Source organism: Furipterus horrens, unplaced genomic scaffold (genome assembly GCF_987537825.1).
Source record: "Furipterus horrens unplaced genomic scaffold, mFurHor1.1.pri manual_scaffold_10, whole genome shotgun sequence".
NCBI lineage: Eukaryota > Metazoa > Chordata > Mammalia > Chiroptera > Furipteridae > Furipterus > Furipterus horrens.
Genome location: NW_028327180.1, coordinates 32,527,880 through 32,551,780, shown reverse-complemented (window position 1 = coordinate 32,551,780; position 23,901 = coordinate 32,527,880). Strand labels below are relative to the sequence as shown.

Here is a 23,901-nt window from a genome sequence, read left to right as displayed (position 1 = left end):
ACTTCACAATTTTTTAAAGAAGGTCGAATATCACTGAATTTGAATTTAAATGTAAAATTTGTTTTCCTAATAGTCACTTTTCATGTATTCAGAAAGGTGACTGACATAATTTTGAAAAGTTTATATGTAGGCAGAAGATTGCCCGTTACACTTTAGGCAGCACAATTAAGGTAAAAAAAGAAAGAAGGAAAAATAAAACCTAGGAAATTTCTCGGCATACGCACAGATATTTCAGTTTCCCACTGTTCAACTTTCCTGGGTAATTAATATTGTGATTCTCTTCTTTTTCTTCAAATAATTTATACATTTGGGATACTTATTAAATAAGTACTCTGTTCTTAATTTTAAAATGCTGAGTTGAACATTTTGCATTAAAATTTGTTAAACCCAATTAAAATCTTCTACTAATGATTTAGTTAACTTCAGAGAGAAAAACAAAACATACATATCATACATACATCTCTCCATCCCTACAAGTATTAGATATAACTAAAAATCATCATAAAATGAGCATGGACTTCCCCTCCCAAGTGTTGCTGCCGTTGATCAGTGCTGGTTTTCCAGCTCTCTTCACTCTTTGAGGAGTGTAAGCTTGCCATTTTCACTAGAAGCATTAAGGCTCAAGTAACACATTAATTAGTTTTCTGATTTTGTAGGTTAACTTTTAAGTTTCACACTGACCCCACCTCATCACCTTCTCTACATCCTTCAGCTTGAAAGAAAGAGCACAAACCTGGGGATTGTTAAAAAGTAAAAATTAAATCTATAATGTTATTTGAACTCAAAAAGTGTTGTAGTTTGTAAAATTGACAAGGTTCTTTTACTTTTTAATGTTTCCCCAAGTGCTTGTCAATTATATAAAGTTGTGAGTAATGAATGGCATAAAACGCAGTTCCGAAGTCTTTAATTTTTATTTTTTAGGGACTATATTACATGTTAAAACACTGCATACTAGAGTAAAACAAGCAAAAAAAAAAAAAAATACAGACCTACTTTTTCCTACTTACTAGTCCTTAGTGGGAGCATTTGAGATCTTGCTCCCTGGCCATGTCATCAGTTTGGCTCAAATAAAAATTAAAAAGAAAAAGAAAAACGTCCTTTGCTTTGCTGAGAATTTACATATAGCTGATGTTACTCTTTTTAATCTGTTCTCATTAATGTCTTACCTTATGCATTCTTTAGTGTTGCTATATGATCTCAATCCAGATCACTCAAGAATGCAACACAGACAGGGCAGCACAAGCTGCTGATGACTTTCTGGTGAGTATAACAAATACCTGTCATCAGCTTATGAGACAATTAAGGGTGTGGAGTAGTGAAAATTCTAGTTAATAACTAAGAGTTTAATTATATAGCTCCAAATAATCTCTCCAGTATTCTCCTCCCTCACTTTCTTAAGATCTTGAAGTTAATCAAAAGGAGCTCACTTATGGTACAAGCTACTTAAAAACCGCCTGAGAGAAAATAACTTTTTCTACAATTTTTAAGAGAGAATAATAAATAATTTGGGTATCTGTTCAGTAACTTCAACTAAGTGAAATTTGCTTCCTTCCCCCCCAAAATTTATGCTGTCAAAAAACAGTAAGTCAAATTAAGATTCTTTGTAAGTGTAAATGTGTGGAGTTATTATGAGGTGATTTTACTAGTTCCTGTTTAAGTTTTAGATAACAGTGTAACAAAATTTGGGTTCCAGATTTCTACTTGATAACATAGGACACCTTTTACTATATTTTCAATTGTCATTTATAATTTTCACAATATGTAAATTGGGAGATTAAAATGTTTCAAATCATATAATTGTGTGTAAATGTACTCTATATAAAGAAATTAGAAAATATTGAGTGTCAAGTATAATTTAAAAACTTTAAAAATTTGTAATAAAAGGAGAGGGAGGGAAGAGACAAAGGAGACTTTTTCTTTTGTCTTTGCACAAGAAAACTTTATAAATGTTTCTTTTTAAAAGAAATTGAATTGAATTTTAAGTTGCGATTTTCAAAAGGAAAAATATGGTCCTATGTTTTATGGAAAAATCACTTTTTAATAAAAGATAACATACTTTCTGTGGCATATTAACCACAAGGTGGTGCTATAATTCCATGCTGGCACTGATAATCTTAGAAGTTAATTGATAGTTTTTCTAAGTTCTTGATTTTTATGCAATTTTTGTAATTGAAAATATAAAGCTAATTGAATTTGTTTCAGAAATATTCACTGAAACTCTACTAAATGTGAGGTTTTATGTGAACTTCAAAAGTTCACAATTTTAAAGTCTTAATTACTGAGCATGTATTAGAATACTAAAAATGCTTTCTTAAGTTTTTCTATTTAGAATTTTTACTTAATGTTAATATTTCATTTGTGACAAATTTCAAAGTACACATATATACAATATAAATAGATGGATAAATAACATACAATCAGGTGAACTAAAAAATAATAAAAAAGAAAAAGTACTTTCCTTTTCCTACCTAAAAATGGAATCAATTTTCTTGAAGATTATCCAGGATGATTATTACATTTTTATTTATAAAGTTAAAAAATAATAATTTATTTAGTAATTTAAAGTAAATTTCTTTTTTCTCTTAATTTAACTTTAAGACATTTTCTCTCTCCAGAAAAATATATTACTTCCCATCACTTAAAAAAAAAAAACCCCTCACTGTGTACCTTGTAATAGTGGACGGCCACCATCTGTGTCTGTGCTGCTGGTCTTAAAACGTATTACAGAACAGAGCACTAAAATCCTCGACACATTGTTCACAGAGGACTTTCCAACCTGCTTCTAAATACAAAAGGAGAATCATACCCTTACCTTCTCAATCAATGTTAACTAGAAACGTGTTGCTGCACTTTCACTAAGCATTAAATTGTTGTATTTTTGTTTTATTTAATTTTCAATGAGCATTTTTAGCTTTTCATTACGACATATCCATCAGTACAGATGGCAAAATGGTATGTATGACAGCCTCCTGGGTACAATATGCAAGTCCCAGTTGGAGTGTTTCCAACAGGATGTAAACTATGGCCCTGAAGCCTGTACTTTAAAAAACATTACTTAGCACACTGCCAACAAATGTCAACACAAAAATACAGTGCTGTAATGACTTCGCTCTGTAAAAGAAATGTACTGGCACATGAGTTTTCCTAGGAAAAGTAAAACAGTGAAAACACATAGTTATAGCACAAAAATATTTAAGTATTTATTCAATATCAAATGAAAAAGCTCATCTACCAAATGGAGTTAAGATTCTTAATAAAAATATTATAGTATATTAAAATTTATAGAGAATTCTTAAAATATACAACATGTACAGTAGCCAACATCTTGGAAAAATTCATGTAGAAAAATTCTATAATAAGTGATTTGAACCTTTCAGTAACTCTGCAGTTTCTTCAAACCTGAAAAATAATAAATAATACATTAAGTACATAAATATCATAAGGAGGCATAGGTTTTAATCTGCTAAAATTATGCTTCTAAACTTAAAATAAATTTCAATATTTATCTTATTTATAGGTATAGTTATTAATAAATAAAGTATACTATAGCCCGAAGGGAAGAATAACAACTTGAGTCAATTAATAGTCTTCATTTCTTGGAGCACAAGTTATTTCAGTACTTCTCAAATTTCAAAAAATGTGATAGTTTTTACAGTAGTAGGCTAATAACTTAAATATAACTTCATATTTCCTTTCAACTGTTCTTTAGATATAGATATGATTTTTAGTATTACCTTACCAATAACTTTCTGAAATACTCTAGCAATATTTTAACAATGCTTAAAATGTTTCCAAACCATCCAGCCACATATATTATTTAATTTTTGATAAATTAGTTATCAAAAATAGATAATCCTCTTGATTAACTATCAACCAAAAGTATCTCTGTACTGTTTAATGCACAATTAATACCATTAACAATGTTTTACATCACTTGCTGGAAACCAAAACAGTGACTCATCTCACAAACACATAACTGTAGGTGGATTTATTATCCACTTGAGTCCTGAAGGAAATTCCACACCTGATCAAGAGACCTTTAAGGTTTGAAAACACATATGCACATTCTATATATACTGTAATCCAATACAATTCCCTATAGAGAAATGAATTACTGTTGCCCCTTTCTGTTACTTACATTTTTTTCATCCTTTCCATTTTCTGGATTGTTGTTTCCTTTAATTTAAAAATCAACATATTTAGGCAATTTCTCAAAGTAACCCATCAACAAAGACAGACTATGAACATATAAAACACAGTCTAAAACATTGCATCAAGTACTGTTGATTTATCACAAAGAATTTTTATGAGAGATTAAGATTTACACAGTTTCACTACTTTTCTTGCCAATGCGATCTACAGCTAATTCTAATGCTTGCTTGTTCTCCTGACCTTAGAAAGGAAATCATCTAAGCAATTGCCAGTTTTTCTTACCTCTGAAATATCTTTCAAACCACAGTAATTAACAGTTGAGGTTCTGGGAGTTGAATCTTTTGATACTGTACTATAATCAGAGGACAGAGGAATACTTGCTTCCCTCTCTTTGCTTTTTCTCTCTGTGGAGAAATTAATTTTTAGGTTATCTTTCCCTTTCACAGTGGAGTAAAATATCTAAAAATTTTATGTATAAATAAAAACAAACATTTTAATATAAAATGGTTACTAGTATACGGATGAGTTTTTAATATTCTCCTAAGATAATGACTTACATAAAAAGACCAAGATGTTAAAAATTGGCCAATAATTACAAAAGGCAATACAGTATTATCTTTATCATTATAGCAATCAATCATTCAAATAAATAGGCAAGTTAATTTATTTTTAAGTATAAACTACTAACTCATGTCAAATCTTCCCTACAACTGAATCAATCACAGAACATCACAGATACGATATGCTCCTGTCAAATCAATCATCAGGTTTGGGGAACATTTGGCTGCAAAAACAAGGCCAAAAATATTAAAAAGACATTTGTTTAAACAGGTTTCTTGTAAGCCTACATAGATAACCTCCGTTAGGGAACAAAGTATTACCACATGAAGACTGAAACAACTAAAAATACTTTTACTTTCATCTCTCATACAGCCAGTGTCTTTTGTCTACTTCTCCTGCCTATTTGCTCCATTGTTCTGCTTACTAATCAACATGAACTTGGCTAAAATGCCCAGCCCAGGCTCAACATCATTTGATGTTATCTTTGGTGTCCTAATTCCAAATTTCCAACAGAGACAAAATGATTTGGCTCAACACCTTCTATAGTGGTTGTCATGCCAACAAAGCAGATTTCTTGTGTCTGGCAGTTGGAAGAATAGACGAGGCAGGGTTGGAATCTCTGATAGTTCCTTTGTTGCAGACATTACAGTATTGATACTTGCCCTCCAACCTTGGGCTTGCACTGGACTACCAGCTGGCCACTGGACGCGCTCCTGCGCCAGGCAGCCCCGCTCACTGCGCCTACAACTTGCTCCTTGCTGCACTCGAAGCTGAACACCCCATGGGGGTTCCTGCCCCTTTATACTATACATAGACAAAGCCAGACACTAGCCAAAATATGACATCAGTGCTCATATAACTGCGAGTGCACTGTGCAAGCAAGCTTAAAGTTATTTCTGGCAGCCCACACCTGGGTATTCGGGGTGAGAAAGCCTGACTAGATTCCATTGTCCTCACAGTGGTATTCCCCGATTAGCTGTCTATTCTTGATTCAATTATTTGAGCTCAGGGGTCAAGATTACATGGTACAACTTTGAAGACTAGCTACATCCCACCCATTTAGCAAACCGTATGCTGTTTATAGGTTACTGACAAATGCATTTTCTTCTCGTACATATATTATTTACATATGAGAAACTACTACTTAAGTTTAAATTCGGAACTTGGAGAACCATTCTTTCTTTTTTTTCTTAAGATTTTATTTATTTATTTTTAGAAAGGGTGAGGGAGGGAGAATGAGAGGGAGAGAAACATCCATGTGTGGTTGCCTCTTGTACACCCCCAAATGGGGACCTGGCCTGCAACCCAGGCAAGTGCCTTGACTGGGAATCGAACTGGCGACCCTTTGGTTCACAGGCTGGTGCTCAATCCACTGAGCCACACCAGCCAGGGCTGGAGAACCATTCTTATTACTTTATAGCACTTAGTAATTAAAAGGGTAAAACATCTTTAACAGTTTGCAATTTTGTACACTAGAATTTATTCAGTTCAACCACTATGACATATAAAATATGTAAGCTGGCCTCTTTAGTAATCCTCGTCATTGTAGTCTGTAAGGTCAATATTTTATTTGTTCCTAGGAGGTTTACAGTCTCTTAAAATACAAGTCTTGGGAATATTAAAATTGCCAAGTACCTATAAAAATTATTTTCCTAAACTTCTAACTATATCACCAATACCATAAGAACTTACCAGGTTTCAGAAGATTCATGTCACTACTGGAAGAATAGTCTTCATTCATTTCATTATATTCTATATATTCATCATTCTAGAATATTATAGTTTAGTATTTAGAATGAAATGAAAAGGAAAATGTTCTTATTTTATATTATTACTGCTAAGCATAAAATATAAAGATGACATGACAAATGCTTAAATATTTTTAACTATTTTACTTATAAAGCAATATATAAATACTTCTATGTATAAGAAATATTTAAAGTGTGAAATCAGTTAGTAACTTTCTTGAATCTACTAACTTTACTTTTTAGGAAAAAAATATAGACTAGGACCAGAAACTGAAATCCTGAGTAAATCAAGGAACAATCTCTCAGATTTGATAAGGCAATGGAAAACTTGGTAACTCTCTATAAAATTTACAAGTTTATTGAAGTAAATGAGTGAGAAAAGGAAGTTCTAATTTTAATTTTTTCCTCTCCTGCCAACTTATTCTTCACTCTGTAAAACAAGCCATTTGTGCTAGAGGCTATAAAATAATTTCATGGTTTTCTTAAACAAAAGAAAACATTATTTTACCTCATTTTAAATACTTCAAGTATTAATAGCTCTAAAAGCTCAATTTATAGGTTTGTCAGATTGTCTTCTTTGATGAAGTGAAAAACAATAGCCACGACAGCAGCAATAAAATAGGCTGTGTTTTCACAGGACTTCATCCCCACCAAACACTTTCCTATTCCTTAACAGTTTCTTATTTAGTATTTCCAAAGGGAACACACACACAATACTAAATAAAAACTTCATTGTATCTGAGATATTCCATAAATGTTAATAAAAGAAAATACCTTTTTGGACAAAAGCAGTTCTGTTTCAAGAAGAGTGACACGACTTATAAGATTAGTCCAGGTTTTCTCATCTACCATCACTTTTCCTTTCATCTTTTCTTCCAAAGAGTCTAATCTGCTCTCTATCTGAGTCAGTTTCTTAAGCTTTTCTTGGCATTCAGCAAGCATAGTCTGCAGTGCAGTAATCTCAGGATTAACTTTTATATCCTGAAATGATTAGAAAGATTAAAAATAATATTACACAAACTGAAATTCCTTTAAAAAGTCAATGTATTCCCATTTCCATTGTGTTATTTCAATAGTTAAAATAATCAATACAGCATGAGTTAAGACTGCTACCTTTGGAGGCAGACAGCTTGGTCAGTTATACTATCTCATCTAACATGTATGACCTTGAGGTTCCAATTTCCTTATTTAAAAAAAAACAGTTCCTACTTCATATGGTTCTAGTGAGAACTAAATAAGTTAACTTTCATAAGGCTCTCTAGAACAACACTGGATAGTACAATAAAACTGTCACTAACTAGCTTCTTATAACAACACCTAGCACTGAGACGTATAGATGTCACAAGACAGAAGAAAGATAGAAAAAGGAGCTTTAGCAGAAGCAATAAAGATAGACCCTATAACAGGGCCTGTGGCAATAAAGATACTCTAAGAGAAAAGAGAAAAGGACACCAAAGGCCCAAATATTAAAATGAAAAGGCACTAGTGTATCAATTTTTTTCATTCATCAATATAGAGAGACGATAAGAGAACCTTCACTGTATAAAGCAGTATATCTCTATATCTCATTACACTGTAAATTCCTTGAAGATAAGTACTATGTCTTATTCATCTCTGCATTACCCATAACACCTAACCCAGAACCCTAAATATAAGTAGTAAATAATATCTGTCAAGTTACATTCGGTTAGACTTGCTGATTCTTAAGTAATTGTAACAAAGACAATGAGTCATGATTAATAATTTAGAAGACTAGAGATATTCCAAAGTTTAGATGCTGAAGTAATCATGTACCTTGAAGTAAGAAATACTGGCAACTCTTAAAGAAGTCTAAAATTCTTACTTGTGACTCAGACTTGATTTCAGGGACCTTTTCTTCAGGAATCTTTATTTCAGTATCCTTTATGTCAGGCACAGCAAATGCTTCATTAACGTCTGTTACTGTGCTTAACGTATCCTCAGGAATGTTACCACCACCTTCATTATAGAGGTGACGGATCACTACAGCCTTCTTCTGCATAAAGAAAAATGTCAGAGCTGCTCCAGTGTTTCCCTCATGCAATTATTTTAAGCATATACATAGTAATTTTGCAAAAGAACTTTTATCTTCCTTTTAACATTCATAAAAGCTAAATACCACATGTAATGTATATATCAAACATTAATTAAGCTATTACTATTTTATGTGTAATGATGAAATTGTGGTTATCTTTTAAAGCATTTTTATTGATTAGAAAAATTGATATATTCAGTGATGTCTGGGATTTGTTTCAAATTGTTTCAAATTTGGGGGAAAGATGTTGGGAAAATTGGTTATAATAAAGATGAAACAAAATTAGTAAAGAGTTGAAAAATTGCTGAAACTAGGAATGAGTGACTTTATAAATATTTGAAATGTTTCATAATAAAAAGTTATTTAAAAAATAATTTCATCATAAAAAAGGTTACCACATAATTCATATAAAAATAATCAAGAACTGGTTCTGTGAATAAAACTCATTAAAATTAAAAAAAATTATTAAACCACAAAATATCAGACTTTCAGCTAACAATTCAAACATAATAATGACAAAGGGAAAGTCCTGAGAATAAGGATTAGGTCAAACTATGCATTTACAGAGGACTCAGTCAGCCATAGGAGCTCAAAACAGATAAGGGCAGAGAAGATATCTATCAACAAAGATATTAAAACACTAACCAAAAATCAGATTATAGGTTTGGGAACTATCTATCACTGGATACTTCATATTCCTGATAGAGAAATATGAACATAGGTAAATGAATCATCATAACCTATAACTAATGGTATGTTCTTTATATGTCCCCATGTTTTAGGAAGACTAAATACATAATTAGGAGTAAATGTTTATGAGCACATAATATAACCTTCCTACATCATTGTACTCTATCTGGGGAAAAATGCAGAAATATGAATTACAAATATAAAGAGAAAGTACAATTCTACATTTCTACTCTCGTCTTATAAATACTATAAATATTATAGTATAATATTTAATCGAAATTTTTACCAGCTGCTAGTTAGAAAAAGGAACCTTGTACATTGTATTAATTAGGTAGGTAACTCTTAAAACTATGATATACTCTCTGTACTTTCCCACCTTTCCTGAAGTCATAAACCTGCCAGTGATGTCAATGCCAACAGGTTCTGTAGAAGTCTTCTCACTGCTTGAAGAAGGTTCTGACCTAACAAAACTGATTTTCTTTCTTTGTTGTGATGGAGCCTAAAAACAAAAGTATTAAGATATAAAAAATTTTCTGTGAAAGCATGATGTATATTTAAATTCTATTATCATTTCAATTTTTGTATATGAAATATGACTGTCAAACAATAAGAGTCTATGAAACTACATGTCTTTTGAAAACTAAGAAGTGATGTAAATGCATGGTTTGTACTGCTAATTTAGGACTAGTAGCTCCAAGTTACAAATGTGTAAATATAAGTGACTAGTGTTTAAAGCAAAACCAGGTATTATGAGGTTACACAATGCAGTGAATAATTCAGTAATTATACTATGTATTAATTTGCTACCTAGGGAATCTGACTTTATACATTAAACTACCGGCCACTTAGCAGAAGTTAAAATCTATTAAGAAAATTACCTTCTCAAGGCCACTCAACTCCTTGTGCTTTTTCATCACACAGTTCAAAATATCACAAATAATTTGGATTTTCCATTCTGCAAATCCACATTGGAGAAACTGCTTTTTCGTCAAGATTGGTTTATAATTAAATTGATCACGAAGAAGCTATGAAGAAGGAATAGATCAACAAAAAACTAAGAACAATTTCTTTCAAAAATCCAAAATAATATTTGGCCACCTGTGTATGATAGCCTCTTAGTGAAAAGGTACTAAAGAGATTTATAGAAGTGATAAGAGTCATGACCAGGTAGGAGAGGTAGCTCGGTAGAAACAGGTAGCTAGGGATGTACCAAAGAACAGATGGCTGTCCAGAGAGATTGAAAAATAGAGCCAATGACAAAAAGTTCAAATATCCTCATGGGTACTAGAAATACTCCTTAGCTCACTACAGAATAAAAAATACCATACCAGGTATGTCAGAAAATCACAGTTCTATTTGTTTATAATTCTTCTACTACATGATTTTTTAAAAAGACAAGTCAGTAGGCCTCTGAGTTTCAATTTCCCATTTGTAAAATGAAAATAATAGACTAGACCAGTAACTTTTAAAACCTACTCTTGAAGCCTAGGATTTCTTAGAAGTACCTCTTAGGCTTCCACAGAAGTTTTCTAGGTAAAAGGCAAAGAAAGGGAAGATTAAACAAGAGACTCTGCACATAAAATCTCCCTTTGTATCAAATGCAACTTACTGTTTAAAAGAGAAGAATATTTAACTTGATAAATGGGTTTTAGCATTTTTTGAGAAGTTTAAGAAAACTAGAGTACTTGATAATAAGTAGGGTTTTTTAAAAAAAAATCAAATATGAAATTAAGTTCAGTGTATGTAATACAGTAGAAATACTAGGGTAGATGTAAGACATGGTCCCAGACCACAAGGAATACAAAATCTCAGTAAAAGCTGTAGTTCATTCTTACAAACAACGAAACAATGAAATTATCTTATAATTCTATGAACCACAACCATTGCTCAATAAAACCACATTTCTCTCTAACTTCTGCCAGCATACCAAATTTTACTAAAATTTGACATAAAAAGGGGCAAATGATAACCAATGATAAATGTTTACCAGTTATGATATTTAATAGAGTGTGAAAAAAAAGCAAACTTCAGTTACATCTTCACTGCAATAGGCACTGCATATAAATGAGGTAAATGCATATGAAAATGCTGTCAACTATACATGCTGCATTTATACATTTAAGAATTATTGTTAAAACATTAATCTTAAATCAATGACTCCTAAAACAATTATTATTTCAGAAACTCAAAAATACCTTATAGACAGTGTCTATAAAGCGCAAGTCATTCTTCCCTATGAGCTCTACATTGGATTCCACGAGAAGTTCTGCTACATAAGGTGAATATGAGGTAAGGGAATAGCTGATGATGGGCAAAGATGCTGCTGTATCTCCCTTTATCAAACTGTTGGGGGAAAAAGAAAAATATTTTTAATGAGCATAATTCCATAAAGTTGGATAATCAGGGAGAAACAATTATTGTCAAAATCTATAACATAACACTAAAGCCATAATGAGTGATACACAAGACCCTTTAGATTCTATCCCCTATGCTAAATCAGTCTAGCCAAATTACTACGATATTCTATTATTCATTTGCTCAAAGAGAGAATCTAGTACATTTTCTCCTAACAAAATAAATGTGCCCTCTCACAGTGCTCAGGTATACTTTACACTCTTGCAAACACTTGTTACTTGACCTCATGCTTTTACCACAAACTGCAAAGGTAAAATATTATGAATTCTAAATTATAGATGAGGAAAACAGGGTTGGGGTACTGTAACTAGGCTGATCAGTATCTTCCACCTGTAACAGGCTCCCCTGAAATCTGTACCTTGTTTTAGAGTTTGCTAACTCCTCCAGTCCAGAAAGGTATCTTATCCTGCTTTTCTCTGCCTAATTTTCATTCTTCATACATCATTTCTCAGATCTCAAGATTTCCATGCAGCCATGCTCAATGTTCTGATCCATATTTCTCTCTCCCAGAATGAGTCTCAGGCTATTCAGTATCTGATGCCTCATGCTCTATCATGTACTGAAAACAATTTCTTTCAAAAATCCAAAATAATGAATGGCCACTTGGCTATTTCTAATTGTCTACACATATGAATCTCAACCTTCAGATTCTCCCACAACAAAGCACCAAAGAGATTGGTTAAATTAGCCAGTTATATTTGTCCAACTGAAGTAATAATGCACTTACATAAAACATTTGTTTCCACAAAATTCAAGATGTACACAAATCTCCCTATTCCCACCCCATTTTTAAAAAATAAGGCAGAGAACAAGTATATGATGATAGCATTACCATTTGTTTTTCAGGACAAGTATAAATTGCTTCTCTTTTATGTTATGGGTACAATAATATTTTACCTAATGAGAAAACTGCTCTGGCAATTTTGTCAAATGTAAGACAGCTTTAAAAAGGAAAACAAAATATGTCCCATTTTATGCATATTATGAATACTTGAAGATAGCCAGGTTTGCATATAACATCTCATATATATCAACCTCAAAAGCCTTGGTTATCTCATTTCTAAGGACTTCAATTAGAAACAGTAAGAAAAACAAGTGTTATAAACTGGTACACTAAAACAAAACAGAAAACCAAAAACAGATCACAAGAGAAAAATTTTAAATAGAAAAAAGCAGAAAGAGTCAAAATATGAGTATGAAAAGATGCTCGACATCACTAACCATCAGAGAAATGCAAATTAAAAACACAATGAGCCTTCCGGCCAAGATGGATGCCTAGACAGACATGCTGAGTCTCCCTCCACAACTAAGAAGGAATATAACTACCTCAAAACTAGAGACAACCAGAAGTTCCAGAAAATCAAGCTGCATGGAAGTCCAGCAAACAAAGACATAAAGAAGAAATACTCATCCAGACAGGTAGGAGGGGCGGAGAGGACATGGTGTGGTAGCAGCAGCAGCAGGCCAGCAGAAAGCGCAGTCTCACATTTTAAAAAGTCAGGAGGGACACCTGGGGAGCATTCCCAGCTCCTCACCAGACCGCACAGCTCAGAGTCCCAGCTCCAGAGAAAATAAAACCTCATTGCTTTTGACTGTGCAAACCAGTGGGGGTTGGGGCAAGGAAAAAACTGCCAGTCTCTCAGCAGAATCCATTTGTTTAAAGGGCCCCTACGGTCCTAGAACATTTGCAGACTCACCCACTCTGGGAACGACGGCCAGGGCAGCAGCTAGAGAGGTGCCAGTCCCATACAAAGTGGGAGAAGTGCCTGGAAAAGAGGCAGGTGCTGAGCAAGCGGCATTGTTCCCTCTCTGACCCTTCCCCCGCATACAGTGCCACAATATGGTGAAATGGGTCACCTTGTACTGATGATACCTAAGGCTCTGCCTCTTATAACGTAACAGGAGTGAAAGCTTTACCTAAGACAGAGAGGCAAACAAACACAGGAGCCTGTCAAGATGAGGAGACAGAATTCAAAACACTGGTGATAAAGATGGTCACAGACTTGACAGATATGCTTAAGTATGGCAAACACATAAGGGAAGAGTGAAGGCTATGCTAAATGAAATGAAGGAAAATCCTCACAAAACCAATGATGAAGGGAAGGAAACCAGGGTTCAAATCAATGATTTGGAATATAAGGAAGAAAAAAACAGTCAACAAGTACAGAATGAGGAAACAAGAATTGAAAAAACTGAGGACAGGCTTAGGAACCTCTGGGACAACTCTAAACGTGCCAACATCCAAATTATAAGGGTTCCAGAAGGAGAAGAGGAAGAGCAAGAAATTGAAAGCTTATGTGAGAAAATAATGAAGAAAAACTTCCCAAATGTGGCAAAGGAAATAGACATAGAAGTCTAGGAAGCACAGAAAGTCCCAAACAAGCTAGACTTAAGGAGGACCACACAAAGACATATCATAATTAAAATGCCAAAGTTTCAAGATAAGGGGAGAATCTTAAAAGCAGCAAGAGAAAAGCAGACAGTCACCTACAAAGGGGTGCCTATAAGACCATCAGCTGATTTCTCAGAAGAAATTTTGCAGGCAAGAAGGGACTGGCAGGACATATTCAATGTGATGAAAAGCAAGGACTTACAACCAAGATTACTCTATCCAGCAAAGTTACCATTTGGAATGGAAGGGCAGATAAAGTGCTTCCCAGACAAGGTGAAGCTAAAGGAGTTCATCATCACCACGCCATTATTATATGAAATGTAAAAGGGACTTATTTATGAAAAAGAAGATCAAAACTATGAACACTAAAATGACAACAAACTCACAACTATCAACAACTGAATCTAAACAATAAATACAAAATCCAACTAAGCAAACCAGAATAGGAACAGAACCATAGGTATGGGGATCATTTGGAGGGTTATCAGCTAGGACGGGGAAAGGGGAGAATAGGGAAATGGTGCAGGGATTAAGAAGCATAATTGGTTGGTACAAAATAGACAGGGGGAAGTTAAGAATAATATAAGAAAGGGTGAAGCCAAAGAACCTATATGCACGACTCATAGATGTGAACTAAGGGAGGTGGGATTGCTGGGAGGAGAAGGGTATTGGGCAGAGGGGAGCAAAGGGGAAAAAAATTGGGACTACTGTAACAACATAATCAATAAAATATACTTTAAGAAACCACAATGAGATATCACTTCACACTCGTCAGAATGGCTGTAATCAGTAAATCAACAAACAACAAGTGCAGGTGAGGATGTGGGAAAGGGGAACCCTTTTGCACTGTTGGTGGGAATGTAGACTGGTGCAGCTACCGTGGAAATCAGCATGGAAATACTTCAAGAAATTGAAAATCAATCTGCCTTTTGACCCAATGAACCTACTTCTGGGATTATATCTGAAGGAATTCAAAACACAAATTCAAAAGAACATAAGTATCCCCAATATACACTGCAGTGTTGTTTAGTCACCAAGATATGGAAGCAGCCCAACTGTCCATCAGTAGATGAGTGGGACATTTACACAATGGAATACTACTCAGCTATAAAAAAAAAGAAAATTTTACCCTTTGCAACAGTATAGATGGATCTGGAGAACATTATGCGAAGTGAAATAAGCCAGTCAGAGAAAGACAAATACCATATGGTTTCACTCATATGTGGAATTTAACGAACGAACTGAACTAACAAGGAAAATGGGGAGAAACTGATAGAGGGCAGATGACAGCTGGTAGGGGGGAGGTTAGGGGGTGGAGGGACTGAGCAAAAAGGAAAAAGGACTCGTGGACATGGACAACAGTGTGGTGATTGCTGGGGGGAGGGGGTAAGGGGACTAAACAGTAATGGGAAAAAATACAATAAAGATTTTTAAAAGTAAAAAAAACAATCAATTTTCTAAAAATAAAGATAATTATTGCTCTTAATGAGATTCAGGTCAATAAGAAAATAAAATGTTTACACAGTGTACTCAAAAGAAAGGAAAATAATTGATACCTTTTAGAATTATTCCTATAAAAATGTTGATGGTTAAGGTGGTAAGAAAAAAACTTGGCTACTCAAACTGGTTAAGCCCTGGCAAGACTAAACAAGTAGCGATTTCCCTGTTATGATGAACCAACCTATGACTGGTACATGCTCTGGAAGCATACTGTGGAATACCTTCTGCTTCTCATATATAATGTCTGTAGTAACAGTCACTCGAACTCAACTTTCTCCTTGCTCTCCTCACTATCCTTTCATCTGAAGTCACCTCTTGGTGTTAACTCTCCCTAGTATAAAATCAGAACATCCATTTTTGTATATAAAGCCCATTACTCCAGCATTCTACTTAGTTGGTTTAACCACGACTCTACTACTTGAACATGTATCTAATCTGGACTTGTTCCTTGACACTCATCGAATAAATGTCTAATTAGCTTCTAGGCATCATTCTATTGTAGATGTGGGGATACTACAGTGAACAAAACTTAAGTACTAGATATGAGCTTACTTTCTAGAGGGGGACATATGTAATTAATGAATAATCCTATAATCCTAGGTAAGAAGAAAAAGAATTAGGGGATAGAGGATGTCAGGAATACCATATTATATTGGAATGAATATAGAAGAAATGTGTGTTGCTACATTCTACAAGTGCAAGTAAGCCATATTTGGAAAATGGAAACTAAAGTGAAACATTTAAAGTGGTGTCTGTTATGAGTTAGCTCAGTAATCTTCAGACAAGGCATAAGTTGTCATATCTATGAAGCAGAATCTTCCAAATCCTAAAGAAATACTATCTAACTGAATGTGACGGGGTGGTAAGTTATATAACTAATGAATTCATTATATTTCCATGAGTTTAAAACTTGTACACTGATGCTTACTTTTAAAAGGTATTTTACATCTCTAGAGTTGGACTTTTTAAATTCATACTTAGAAACAAACTCCCATAATTCCTTGCTTTTAAAAATATTTTAATCATTTCAAGGAAAAATTTTAAAGCTCCCAGATAAAATCAGTGTCTTTAGATATACTCCCCATGTCAAATATATCAAATCATTACCACAAACACTATAAATTAAGTTTTATGGTGTAGCTTACCCTACACAATCCACCTCTTGAGGATAATTTAGCAAACGAAGTGCTTGTTCTAGGTTCCGTAAGCTTCTTTTTAAGTCACCGGTTGCCATTATTTAACGTTACATTCAGCTCCAGCTTTTGAAATAATATAGCATTTCACCTAAAAATAAAAATCCATGAAACGCTGGTTAAGTATGTATATTTCTTAAGCGTCTCTATTCTATTTTGTCATATCTCCTATGGGCACTTACCGTACTTATCCTAGCTATTTCTCCTCTAACTTATTTTCCCTACTGGTCTAGGAATATAAGGTAGATACGAGGCAGTACTTACATTCCTGAATATAAGGTGTGCTTTTTCCAATATTTTTTCCTTATAAAAAAAGTTTGCCTTATGATCAGGCTCTTACAATGTGTCTTGTAAGGAACCGTGCCTCATGGTTTAGGGAACTGTAGCCCCGGCCTGAGCATGACTGCCGCCAGCATTCTGGTCGCGCCTGTCTTTAAGCCTCAACATAAGGCTGCGCTGGAGACATAACCGAAAGCCATGCAGAGGGTTTCCGTGGGAATTGGATTTAAAAAATACTTATTATGATGCTTTAGAACTTGCTCTGCTTTCTTTATCTGTAGTATAACATAAACAATATCTAGATAAGAATGTATGAAACCTTCACCTAATGCTAGTGTGGCATCAAGATGTTTGATAGACCCTGACACAGACTAGTCGCTGTACCCTCTGTACTAGTACATGTAATCTGTTACTGTCAACTGTAATCCTAAGGCCTCCAAGCTATTGATGATTCATGAATCTTGACTTTGTATCTCTTGTGTGTATCCTCCTCAATAAAAGGCATGAGGAAAGAAGGTCTAATCACTGTTTTCCTTCAGAGAGGCAGTCATCTTCCTTCCCCCAGACATAGTAAAGTGTCCTGAGTAAAAGTTATTTCATTGGACATAATAAAGTGTCCTAGGTAAGAGTTTGTTCCGCCGTGGTCAGAAGCCTCTGCTAGACAGAGTGACTTCCAACCAAGCCTAGGTTGTGTGAGGCACATCCGCCTCAGTGTCTCATATGATACTCTCTCAGATAGTTTATTTTGAACAACAATTACCATTTGGGAAGACACATCAACCCGAAATAATGACTATTTTGGATGCTTATAAAGGCTACATTTAAAAAACCAGTAAAAAACGAAGACAGAAATTTAGCACAGATTTAGTCATTATTCCCAGGGCTCTGATGTCACACAGTTGCAATAAGATGCTTTGTTTAAAAAACTAAATGATTAAAAACCATATGTACTAACCAGGGCAAACAGAACTAGAGGGATTCCACATGACAGAAGAGGTAGCAACAAAATTTTGGAAGATGAAAAGCACATGAATGAGTGATAGCCAACCTACCAGAGCAGAGACAGGTCAGTCCCATCTGTCTATTTAGCAGAAAACCAATAGCAACAAGATAGGTTGAGAAATGAGGGGCCCCTAATAGCTCTGTGAAGGGTGAGGCCAGAGGGTGCTGAAATAGGATGAGTATTGGAAAGTTCATATGAAGAGCTGCTAAATCCTAGATTTTTACTTTCCTTCTTCTCTCTGATACATAATTTGCTGTGCTGGACAACTACATCTCTGCTTCTCTGGTGCAGAGACCAGAATAAGCCATGCCTAATGGATTGGTTAGAGTCCTCAGTATGAATTCATGTTTAACTTAATATAGATACAGAGTTTTATATTGAAATACTTATAGATATGTGGATATAGACAGTTTAGTATTTACACATATATTTCCTTTCTCTGCCTGTTGAAAGTGACTAAAGGCATCGACACCCCAGTAGCAAAGAGCACACATGGCATCCAGATCTTGGTGTGCAATGCTGTTCTCCAATAAAAGGAACCAGGGGTCCCTGGAGAAATGGCCAATTCTAGGTCTGGGGCAGGAAATAAGCAAGATGAACCATTATGTAGGTCCAGAAAGTAAGAGAGTACACACAAAACCAACCAACCAATCTGACATTGTAGGGGTATGTCAAAAAGACGCAGGAACCAAACGAAATAGCTAGCTCCTAATGGTCAAAGCCAAAACAATTTGAAGAAAGTTAATAAATAGTATCAATTGTTATCCAAAGTATACAACAAGACAAAAAATCAGTATAATTCAATGCATTAACAAATAAAGAAAAAATCTTATAATCATTTCAATACATGAAGGATAAGTATTTGATAAAATTCAACACTCACTCATTATATAACTTTGAGGACATTAGCAATAGAAGGGAACTGCCTGCACTTGATAAAGTTTATCTAAAAAAATCTCTTGCAAACATTATATTTAATAGTGAAATATTAAACCCTTTCTTCCTGAGATTGGGAATGAGACAAGCTTACTCAGTATTATCATTTCTAGTCAACATTGTACTAGAAGTGGTAGATAGTACAAAAATGCAAGAAAAAGAAAAAAAAGGGGTAAAGACTAAAAAGGAAGAAATAAAAATGTCATTAATCACATATAACATAATTGTATATTAAAAAATAAAAAGAAATAAGTGAATTTCACATGGTTGCTAGATAGAGGGTCAATAGACAAAAATCAATTGTATTTCCCTGTACTCCCTAAATAATTAGAAAATGTTTTAAAATTATATATTTATAAATAATTTACTATAGTCATTGCAATAATATTCATAAATATGTTAGTAGATCTAGAAAAGATACATAAGGCTTCAAAAAAACCCATAAAACTTTATTGGGATATATTAAAGTAACCCTCAATAGAGGAGGTATACACCCTGATCAAAGATTGTAAGACTCAATATATTGATTCATAGATTCAACGTATTCTCTCCTGCTTCCCCCCAACCAAAAATATCTGCAGTTTTTCTTATGTGCGAATTGACAATTTTAAATCTAAAGTTTACATACAAATGCAAAAGATAAACTATCAAGATCAAAATTGGAGGACTTAACCATTGGATATCAAGATTCAGTATAAAGTTAAATTTGGAATTAGTGAAAAGAGGTACAGAAAGAACAATGGAACAGAATAGAGTCCAGAAACAGACCATGCTTATATTGACACTAGATTTATGACAAACTTGATGTTGAGTAGCCCTGGAGAAAGGATAGTCTTTTTCCATAAATGGTACTTTGTCAATTGAATATCCAGATGGAATAAATAAATCTTGAACCCCTGATGTAATTTTTCACAAAATTAATTTCAGGTTTGTTGAAGAACTAAATGTAAAATATGAGACAACCGGGTTTTCTGGAGATCACATAAGAGAATAATCTTTATGAGCTTCAGGTACAGAAAGATTTCTTACCTTATGACTGGTAAAATGAAACACATTAAAATTATTAACTTCTGTGCATCAAAAGAAAATTTTTTTTATGTTTTATTTTAAATTGATTTTAGAGAGGGGGAGAGAGACATCCATTTGTTGTTCCATTTATTTATGCATTCGTTGGTTGATTCTTGTTATGTGCCCTGACTGGTTATTGAACCTGCAACCCTGGTGTATCAGGTCAATGATCTAACCAACTGAGCCACCCAGCCAGGGCAAAAAAGACATCTTTAAGAGACTGGAAAGATAAACCATTGATGGAAGATTATGTTGTCATATATATAACCAACAAAAATATTCATATCTAGAATACATAAAGAAATTCCTATGAAGCAACAAGAAAAAGAAAGACAACTCAATAGAAAAAAACAGGAAAGAGACCTGAACAGGAACTTTACAGGAGAGTAAAAATATGAAGATACTCAATCCCAATAATTATTAGGAAATTACAAAGTAAATAAAAATGTAAGGCTGTAGAAGATCTGAAATCCAGATTGAGGTGAAAGGGTAAATTATTGTATTACTTTGGAATATTTATTGGCAATATCTACTAAAGCTGACAGACATAGTGCCTATAAGACAGAAACACGACTCCAAAGAATATACATAACAGAATAATGTTGTTTATGTGTGTGCACCAAAAGACATGAAAAATGTTTGACATTTTAAATAAAATGGTTCATTTTTTAAAATCCCAAAGAAAATAATACCATGGAATTATATTTTTAAATGACTTTTTATTGCATGCAGTAGGGCTTTTTGTTATTCTCAAAAAAGGTTATTCTCTAAGGAGATTCATAAAATGAGTAGATTTAAAAAAATAGTTAATAACCTTTGCTTAGAAAGAGATAAAAGAGAAATAGCTATCTAAACTATAAGTCTAGTCAACTAGTAAGGCAAAGCTCAATAACACACTTAAAAATATCTACTTGTAACTGCCTAAGGACACTTCATAAAAGGAAAATAATATATAACAATACCTGGAGTAATGAATCCTCTGGGAGTGAATCTCCTATAAAGTCATGACATTAAAAACAAAACAGAACAATTCATAAATTAGGTGAAGTAGAGTTAGTATGGTCCCCTCCCCCAGTCAACCTTCCAGCAGTTGCTCAGGATAGAAGTGATCTCCTTACACCCCTTCTATCTGTACATAACTAGAGGTAATAAGGCTAACAATGTGAGAAATCGTAAGTTTAGTAAGCTTTCTAAGTTTAAGCCCTAGCCACCCAATTTTAAACTCTTTCCCCATTTTAGGAATACAGTATCTTCCTGATCCAAGTCTCATCTCTTTGATCAATATGGTAAAGAACAAGTTACTGAATACATTTTTATACACTCCTGCATGCATTTCAGTCACTATTTTCAGCCAATAAATTACTTCAACTAAATATTTACATTTTCAGGCAGAGGGAATTTTAGGTACAGTCAAATGGGAGATAACTAGGGAAAAAAAAAAAGTAATCCTGAAACCACATTATGCAAAATGCTGGCCAGAAAGGCCAATCTTATTTAATGTCGTTAGGATGATTGGGGGATAGATAGACGGACAATGGAAGTAGTAAGAGAGGACTTCCCATGACCAGCCTTTATGTTTCAAGGAAAGATAGAGTAAGTAATCTGGCTATAACTACAAAAAATATATATTCTTAGATATTGTCATTGCCAATATAGTTGGTCTGGGCTTGTTTTAACTTTCAGATTCATTTACCTTAACACAATTCTTCTAGGGGCACCTTTCCCTTAAGACATTCTATAACTTTAATATAAATCGTATTCCTTCCCATAAACTTTAATACTTCCAGATTATATTCCATCTTTCCAATATATATAATGTCATTTTATTTAACACTTTATGGTTTCTTTCCATCTTTCCTTTCTCTGAAGTTCTGGAACATATATCAATGTCTCATTATTTCTACCTCTGGTAATGGAATTTCTGACAACAAAGTATGTCCCTGGAACACATCCTCTTCAGTACCAGCAGAATAAATATTCTGAAGAAGAATAAGATAAAAATACAGCCTGGATCTGTAGGTGAACGAAATAAGTGATAAAACAGAATAGAATAAAAAATAAGGGATACAAAATGTGAATATTATAGGAAAAATTAGTAGTTGCTCTACATTTTCGTGAAAGGCTTTACTGAGTCTATTAAAAAATTAAAAAATTAAGATATTAAAAGAAATCAATCTATGACTTAGGCAAAATAATTTATAACTTTAAGAAAAGAGTAATACACTTTATAACCCTTATCAAAGGAAATTAGAAGGAGATATTACTCAGCTTGTACTCTAGACTCAACCATTTAGGTGGTCTCAATATTGCTTCCAGCTTCCTCCAGAGAGATCGCTGCAAGACAGATCTGCCCGGTTGAACTCAATTGATTTTTAGTCTAGCTATAGATCTCATTGCTGTTGGAAGTCATTAAATGATGCTTCCCAGTGTGATGCCATTGAGAGTGGTTTTTGTTCAGAATGAAGCAACTATACTGACTGTAACGATTATGGTTGAGAACTAAGTTTGTGACATAGGTCATAACCCTACATATAAAAAATGTGTCTCGAAAATAGAGGAGTATAAGAATCTAATGAACAAAATAATGAGCAAAATAGAACCAGAGGCATAGAATCATGGAACAGATGACAGCTATAAGAGGGGATGGGGGCAGGAGGGATTGATTGAAAGAAGGTGCAGCGATTAGTCAAAGAACATATAGAAGGACCCAGGGACTGATGATGGAAGGGGGGGTGGAGGGGAGAAGGGGGAAAAAGTGGGACAACTGTAATAGCATAAATAATAAAATTAAAAAAAGTAGGGAAATAAACTGTAGAAAAAATAGAGGAGTAGAGATGAGGAAAAAATAAGTTATAAAACTTTTCACAAAAAGATATTAGGGATATACTGTTCTAAGAGAGAGGGAGAACTGCCTGGGAAGGAAAACATTGAGAAAAATTGGGGGGAAAATAAAGGAAGTAAGGGACAAGGATAGAGTTCAGTGGGACTGCTGTGTTTACATTTAAAACTGTTACAAGGTTTGGACAATTTGGGGATAAAATCTATTATAGCCATAATTCCGGAATCAAAACGCCAAGATTGATTTTTTTCATAAAAGAGGAAAAATCAATAGCTTTCTAGGAAAGTGGAAAAATACTGAAACACCAGAGAAACGCAAGCAAGAAAAACATCCACTTCTTTCACCCCTCATTCTAGTCAATATCACCAAAGAGCTGGATCGCTCCTCAGCTCAGATCCAATTGGAGGAATCAGCCTGTAACTTCCCGACCATAAATCACAACCTGATCTCAAAGGATGAGCTGCCACGATTCTGCCTACTTTGTTGTTACAAGGGGACGAACCAGTTGTGTCTATCGGCAAGCCGCATCTAGGGCTTCCCTTCCTCCACTTGACTTAAAAAGATGAAAAGACAGACCTGGTCAATCGCTCCCAACCGGGGCCTCGGTAAGGGCATCGGAGACAGGAGACCCCAGCCAGTCTAAGAGGCAGCCTCGCCAGTTTTCCCGGGCTCACCCAGCAGCCGCTGAGCACAGACGCGGAGGGGGAGGTTGCATATACAAACAGAGATAGCCACGGGAGCCCAGCGCCCAGCTCACGAGTCTCTACGGCCGGACGCCTAACCCGGTGAGCTGCTCGCGCCGACCGTTTGTATTTGCAACAGCGGGTCGAAGCCCGCCAAGCACCGCGGCAAAACCTTCAAAGCTGCTGGCTCCCCAGAGCGCCACGATTCCTCGCTGCAGATTCCACACCACGTTCGTCCAGACCCCTGAGGACACTGACTTTGCTGAGAGCCTTCTCGATGGCTAATCGATCCCAAGAGGCAGAGCAGAAGTTGGCCTAGTTTTGATGCTCTGAGTGGCTCGGGATGAGAAGTGAGGAAACAAGGAATTTATAACGAATTGTAAACAACG

At 34.5% G+C, this 23,901-nt stretch overlaps 1 protein-coding gene across 2 annotated transcripts; it reads right to left on the bottom strand.

Moving 5' to 3' along the window:
* Positions 1 to 3,214: 3,214 nt before the first annotated feature.
* CEP44 (centrosomal protein 44) lies at positions 3,215 to 23,878 on the bottom strand. Of its 2 annotated transcripts, XM_090288937.1 has the most exons (11): positions 23,406 to 23,877; positions 16,657 to 16,795; positions 11,400 to 11,547; positions 10,083 to 10,229; positions 9,581 to 9,703; positions 8,305 to 8,475; positions 7,236 to 7,442; positions 6,406 to 6,481; positions 4,435 to 4,556; positions 4,139 to 4,176; positions 3,215 to 3,399 (listed from the first exon to the last, which is right to left on the bottom strand). In XM_090288937.1, the coding sequence occupies exons 2-11, from the start codon at positions 16,743 to 16,745 to the stop codon at positions 3,351 to 3,353; spliced, it is 1,170 nt and encodes a 389-aa protein (XP_090145063.1). In that variant the 5' UTR covers positions 16,746 to 16,795; positions 23,406 to 23,877; the 3' UTR covers positions 3,215 to 3,350. The 2 variants fall into 2 exon arrangements, with proteins under 2 accessions (XP_090145063.1, XP_090145064.1); XM_090288938.1 differs by lacking the exons at positions 3,215 to 3,399; positions 6,406 to 6,481 and having other exon boundaries at positions 4,137 to 4,176; positions 23,406 to 23,878.
* Between the last annotated feature and the right edge of the window lie 23 nt (positions 23,879 to 23,901).